This window comes from Sapajus apella, unplaced genomic scaffold, assembly GCF_009761245.1.
Source record: "Sapajus apella isolate SASKATOON/1434 unplaced genomic scaffold, GSC_monkey_1.0 scaffold3946, whole genome shotgun sequence".
Taxonomy (NCBI): Eukaryota; Metazoa; Chordata; class Mammalia; order Primates; family Cebidae; genus Sapajus; species Sapajus apella.
Genome location: NW_022440872.1, coordinates 1 through 6,335, shown reverse-complemented (window position 1 = coordinate 6,335; position 6,335 = coordinate 1). Strand labels below are relative to the sequence as shown.

The 6,335-nt window shown below is 62.6% G+C and overlaps 2 protein-coding genes across 4 annotated transcripts; both read left to right on the top strand.

Annotated features, from left to right (window-relative positions):
- The first annotated feature begins 6 nt into the window (after nucleotides 1-6).
- Nucleotides 7-2,073, top strand: SECTM1 (secreted and transmembrane 1). Its single transcript, XM_032273523.1, is given in 4 exon segments — nucleotides 7-488; nucleotides 984-1,054; nucleotides 1,056-1,147; nucleotides 1,150-2,073. Coding segments are annotated over 4 exon segments (756 nt in total). The 5' UTR covers nucleotides 7-266; the 3' UTR covers nucleotides 1,521-2,073.
- Nucleotides 2,074-2,590: 517 nt separating this feature from the next.
- On the top strand, nucleotides 2,591-6,321 carry CD7 (CD7 molecule). 3 transcript variants are annotated; one of them, XM_032273521.1, is made up of 4 exons: nucleotides 2,591-4,370; nucleotides 4,797-5,117; nucleotides 5,370-5,500; nucleotides 6,124-6,321. In XM_032273521.1, exons 1-4 carry the CDS (start codon nucleotides 4,289-4,291, stop codon nucleotides 6,235-6,237), a joined length of 648 nt encoding a protein of 215 aa, XP_032129412.1. In that variant the 5' UTR covers nucleotides 2,591-4,288; the 3' UTR covers nucleotides 6,238-6,321. The 3 variants fall into 3 exon arrangements, with proteins under 3 accessions (XP_032129412.1, XP_032129413.1, XP_032129411.1); XM_032273522.1 differs by having other exon boundaries at nucleotides 4,767-5,117; nucleotides 5,367-5,500; XM_032273520.1 differs by having other exon boundaries at nucleotides 2,593-4,370; nucleotides 5,367-5,500.
- The last annotated feature ends 14 nt before the right edge of the window (nucleotides 6,322-6,335 follow it).

The window sequence follows — 6,335 nt, the reverse complement described above, 5'->3', positions numbered from 1 at the left end:
CTGCTAAGTAACGGGCGCCTTCCCGGGCGCTGGCATTACCGCGAGGCATTTACTCTCGCCTCCCGATCACTTCTCACAATGTCCCTTCAGTTCCAAATTATATTTCACCCGATTATGTCCGGACTATAAGACTCAAACATTCCTACACTATAATACTGAAGACTAATGGAGAATGATGTAATAAGATTGATTATGTAACTGAATATGTGATTGAATCTAATATCTATTTGGTGTCATTGTAATAACTAAGTAATCCGTTGTTTATTATGTGGGACAGATTGTGCCTTGCCGAGGCACCCGGGCAACTTTCTTCCCACACCAGCCCACTGTCCATCCCTGAACTGTCCCCTTCAGGCTCAGAGGTCCCGTCTGCCCCCAGCACTGGGTCCGGGCCTGTGCCGGGGGTGGTCGCTGCTGTCTCCATCCTCACGGTTGCTGTGGTCATGCTCGCCTGCTACATGTGCCGCCGTTCCCGGCAACGCCAGGAGGTAGGGTGCCCTGCACCCCAGGATGAGCGGGGTGGGGAGTCCTGGGTGGGGCCAGCCCAGGCTGAGCTCACCCTCACTGTCCTCCACCCCCGGGGCTCCAGGAGAGGGTAGGGAAGCACCAGTCCCAGAGAGTCAGTCCCCGCCAGGGGCCCAGCCGGCTATGGCCAAGAACACAGAGCCAGACTCCCACCAGACCCACTGTGCCCTCCCTACAACCGTCACTGTCCCCAGGACTCCCTGGAGGGCAGCATGGCAGGACGTGCCATCTCCCTCAGGGACGGAACCTGGAGTTTCTGAGCCAAAGGGGCCTCTTGCAGAGGGTGCCACCCCGCAGCAGGCTCAGAACCCAGGGCTGGGGGAGTGTGGAAGGGTGTGTGTTGTGAGGGTGCGTGGTGTGCCTAGGGGTGGGGGTGTGCAAGCAAGCACACACCCGAGGGCAGAGCTGTGGACCCAGGGACGAGATGCCACACATGCACCTCCTTCCGCCCTCCCCAGGTGAAGTTCCTCCCAGAGCTCCAGATGAAGTTCTGAGCCCCCGGAGCGGGAACCCAGCAGGGTCTGCGTAGGAGCCCCCCGCCTGTGGCTCCCAGCCCCCAAGCCCACCCCGAGGCCGCCAGCACCGGTGATGGAACCCTCAGCCCTTGGAGCACTGGGGCTGCTGTCCCCCAACCGTTGTTTCCAGATGCCACAGACCCTAACCACCTGCCTGGCACAGAGGGCACAGGAGAGCCGGCCCTGAGTGCTGACCTTGGGTGGTGGGGCCTGGGTCTCTTGTCCCACCGGAGGGCAGGGACACCGGCTTGCTTGGGAGGTCCTGGGAGAGCAGGCGGCAGGCTGGACCTCTGTGCCACCCACTCCGGGGTGGGTGCAGACCCCTCCCCTCCACCCCCCAGGTCTTCCGAGCTCTGCTTCCTCAGTTTCCAAAATGGGACCACCTCAGCACTGCAGTGCCCGACCTACCAGGACCCATGCCCCTCCCTCCGCCCTCCTCAAACCCACAGACCCAGGTTGCCTTCTGCCGCCCTGGGCTGAGTCTAGCCCTGAGTTCGGGGTCTTCTCTCTCCACTCCCTGAGCAGCCCCCAAGCGAGGGGGCCGCTGCTGGAACCGCGCAGATACTCCAGTTCAGGGCTTTGGGGGGCTTTGACCATGTACCTGTCCCTTGCCTATGAGAATAGCAGGTTTGGGGGGCCCTCCCTCAGGAGCCCCAGGGGCCAAGGTCGGGTGGGGTGTCAGAGGCTGGGATGGTGCCTGGCCCCACCACCAGGGGGCAGCGCAGGCCGGGCCGGGAGGAGGCGGTGGCGGCTTGGGCTCGGGCTGGGGCTGGTGAGTCCGGCGCTGCCCCCCCGGGCCTGGACGTGCGTCCCTCAGTCCCTCGGCCGCCTGGGGGCGCCCCCTCCCGGCCACCCCACCTGCCGGGCTGCCTTGGACCCAGATCTGGGGTGCTTTTTGCCACTGCGGTGGAGCCCTTTGATGTCTTCTTGAGGAGTCTGGGGTGAAAAAGCAACTCCCGGAATCCCCCTTCGCTTTTCTGAAAAAGTTCTGTGACCCGAGTCTTTGAAATAAAGAAAACGGGACTCACAAACAGCCAAGTCGCTGGGAAATGCAATTTTTAAAATGAAAAACAAAAATCTAAAAGAAACATCTTTAGTGCTTTAAGCCCCAAAACGTCCCTAAGGCGTCCTAAAGATGAAGACTCAGGGAGCCCTCACTCCGGTGAAGTGAGCAGGGGCACAGCGGTGCCGGGTGACCGTGGCCTCGCAGAGCCGGCCGCCCTGAGGGTCGCGCCGGAGCAGGGTCCAAAAGGGGCGAGTTTGTGTCTCAGGTTAAAATAAGGTTTGAGTCACCCCGTGCTGGGTCCGGGGCTCAACTGGGTCAGATCCTGTCCTGTGGGCACAGCCCCTGGGACCCCCATGTGGGCCTCGGGGCTGTCACACCAGCCTACACAGGCGGAAGAGTGTTGGCGTGTCTTCGGGTCAATCAAAGTTCTTTTTTCTTTTCTTTTCTTTTCCTTTTTTTTTTGGAGACAGGGTCTAGGTCTGTCGCCCAGGCTGGAGAACAAGGGCACGATCAGGGCTCAATGCAGCCTCAACCTCCTGGGCTCAAGCGATTCTCCCACCCTGGCCTCCCAAAGTGTTGGGATTACAGGCATGAGCCCCTGCGCCCAGCCTCAGGTCATTCTGAAATTGGTAGTGTGGGTGGGGCACACAGTGGCCCTGGTGGCCCCTGCACACCCAGGCAGGAACCTCGGAGGAGGTCCTGGGCTGGAGTCCCTGAGGATTTTCATCTTTTCCTGGCGGCTTCTCTGTTTCCATTTTCCCTACTGGAATTTAGTGCTGGTCCTCACGCCGCCTTCCCCCTCGGTGTGTGGGGGTCTGTGTCTGCTTCTGCACCCCCAGCCCCGCCCAGCCCCGTGCTGTCCTCAGACACCCCGGCAGGTCCTGGCCTCAGGGATTCTGCCATGCTCATCCCACTGCCTGGAATGCTGATCCCTGAGGCCTCAGTTGGTGTCGCCCACAGCCTCTTCCTGGGTTGGCCTTTGGGGGCCACACCTGAGCCCTGTCCTGCTGGCTGTCCATCTGGCCTCCCCGAGGTCAGCTCCAGGTGGGAGGGCCGCGGTCTGCACTGCCCCCTGCTCCTGCCACAATGTCTGGCATAAAGACACCCGGTGAGCGTTGCTGACCGAATGCACGCATGGAGCAGAGGCCAGAGGAAGGGCTGCTCTGGAAAGCGTGTTAGCTCCACATCCTTGCTGGGGTGCTCCAGGGCCTCTGGGCAAGATTCTGCCCCCAAGCCTCTGTCTCTCGTTCATGGAGAGCTTCCCTCAGCCCAGCAGACAACCTGCACCACCTCACAGGCCCACACGTGTCTCAGCACCGCCTGCTGTGGCTGGGGCCCTGGGGAAGCAGCTCAGGGCTGCAGGTCCATGTGCGAGTCACACACACACATCTCTGCACACACACGGAGTCTCAAGCGTGCATCTCTGCACACACACGACACACACGTGTGAACCTACTCCTGCACGTGTGCTGTAGATGCTGGCTCTGGGCACTGACATGGATGCTTCATCATTGTGGTGGGAGGCCCTCAGAACAGAGAAGTGCCCCCTTTCAGCAGACTCAGACCTCTTGGGGTCCGAGGCTGGGCATGGGTCTTCCTCAGCTCCCTGAGCTGAGCACTCCAGCCTGGTACGCTCCTCCCAGGAGGAGGGTGAACCTCAGGCCTGGACCATAGCTCAGCCCTCCCGCCCCCGGGACGGGGAACACAAAGCCTCCAGGTTGGCTGGTCAGCTGCAGCGTTGGGCACAGGCCTGGGCCCTTTTCACAGCCACACCTGGGGGGCTGGGTCTGGCCTGCCCTGCGCACTGTGTGGGTGACTGACAGGTGGCTCCAGGTTTCTGGGCATAAATCAAGTCCCAGTAGAAAGTGCCCCAGAGGAACAGGCAGGCTGGGCCGAGGCAGCCCTGCCCCTCACCTCCAGACCCTGCCACCTGCCCCCAGCCAGGGGTCCCTTCTTGGTCCTCTCATCTGCCCAACCCCGGATCTTGACCTCCTCCCTGTGGAGATGCAAAGGCAGGGTGGGGGCAGGGACACCCTGTGGTCAGGACGGCTCTTGGGGAAACAGCGCTGGGGAGGGGAAAGTGAGGCCACCCAGCACCACCCTGGTCTGAGGCACCGCCTCCAGGAAGCCCTCTCTGAGCTCTGAGGCCTGCGGTCTGCTGTATGCTGCTCTCTGTGGGGTCCTGCTTACCCAGAGGGTAAGCAGCTGCACTCACCGGGCTGGGAGGGCTGGATGTGGGAACATGGCCCAGCCCCCGAGGCTCCTGCTGCTGGCCCTTCTCCTGGCACTGGCCCGAGGCCTGCCTGAGGCCCTGGCCATCCAAGGTAAGAGCTTCCCAGACCCTCCATGGCCACATCTCTGGAGCTCCCCCTGCCCCATGAGCTCAGCACCCCCAGCCTGGGCCACAGCACAGCCCCCAGGAAGCAGGTGGGGTGTTGAGCAGCCTCCACCGTCTGGGGACTCATTTAAGAGAAGGAGAAAGGGGGACCCCAGGTGGAGAGTGGCCGTGGCTGTCCAGGCAGGGCCACCGCTTTGGGAGGAAGAAGCCCCAAGGCCTTGGAGCATGAGGACAGCCCCCGACGCTGGTGCCCAGAGCTGCTCCAGGCCCCGTAAGGCACCGTGTCTTCGGCGACATGTCAGCCCTGGGCTGTCCCAGGCCCTACTGTCCCCTGGCTCCCCAGGTTCCCTGCAGGGAGGACATTCTCTGTCCTTCTGGCCAGCCTTGTGGTGACAACCCAGGTCCTCCCTAGAGATGCAGCAGTCTCCCTGCTTCACGATCGCCCCCGTGGAAGGCTCTGTCAACATCACCTGCTCCACCAGTGGGGCCCTGAGTGGGATCTACCTGAAGAAACTCTGGCCACAGCCCAGAGACATCATTTACTACGAGGACGGGGCGACGCCCACAGTGAACACAGTGTTCGGGGACCGTGTCAACTTCTCGGGGTCCCAGGACAAACTGACCATCACCATGCAGCACCTGCAGCCAGCGGACACTGGGACCTACACCTGCGAGGGCGTCACGGAGACTGATGTCTTCCGCCCCCGCCATGGCACCTTGGTCCTGGTGACAGGTAGGGAATGTGCCCACCCCAGGCCCCTCCCCCAGCTGCTGGCCAGGCCAGCTCCCCAGCCCTTGTCGGGGTACCCTCCCTCCTACACGTGCCTGCACTGTTCTAGCTCCCAGCCCGCCTCCTCCCAGCAGCTTCCTAGATAGCTGCCCCCCTCCCCTCCACTGCCTCTCCCTGCCCTGAACCCCAAATCCCAGGGGCTCTAACAAGGTTCTCCACCAGAGAATCCCTTCCTCCCTTCTTCCTTCTCAGAAGAACTGTCCCAAGGAGCACACAAATGCCCAGAGGCCCGGCCGACAGCCTCTGCCCTCCCTGCGGCCCTGATGGTGGTCTCCTTCCTCCTCGGGCTGGGCCTGGGGGTGGCGTGTGTGCTGGGGAGGACCCAGGTCAGTGTAAGCCCCAGCTGCCACCTGCATCCCCACAATTGTCCCTCTCCTGAGAGCAGAGTGGGGGGCGCCAAGGCCTCAAAGGAAAACCCCAGCACCGGATGCCTCCTCTGCAGGCTCTGGGAGCTCTCAGGGTGGAAGTGGCATGGTAGGGAGGGAGGGGAATCAGAAGTGAAGCTGGGGCCCGTGTGTACACCTGTGCGGGTGTGCAGGTGTGAGTGTGGGATGAGGGGGTCTCTGAGGCCTGCGTGTGCATGCTGGAGTGTGCTGGCGTGCTGTGTGGTCATGGGAAGGGGAGGGGCCTCGGACAGGCACAGGGTCTGGTCTGTGGCCACTGCCCTCCGTCCTTGCTGTTTGTCTGGGGCTGGAGTGGGGGCCTGCTTGGCCTGGGCTGGGGTGTCCAAGCCGCTTCCTCCTTCCTTCTTCAGAGGCACTGCCCTGGGGTTGGACCATTCCTGTCTGGGGAAGCCTCTGCCAGGAAGCCCTGGGGCTCAGGAGAACTGGGGGCCGGCCCAGAGGAGCCCCTCGGGGGTCCAGTGTTAAAATTAGAACTGACCAGAGTGGGGTGGGGTCCAGGACACCACGCCAGCCACTGGATTCAGATGACAGGTTCTGTTTTTCAGATGAAGAAAGTGTGCTCATCTCGGGACAGGGACTCGGCGGCCGCGTGTGTGGTGTATGAGGACATGTCCCACAGCCGCTGCAACACGCTGTCCGCCCCCAATCTGTACCAGTGACCCAGTGCGCCTGCCACGCCCCGCCGGGGTCCCCACACCGCCTCCCCTGCCGCACCGCGCCCCTCACCCCGCCACGCCCCTCAGCCCGCCACGCCCCT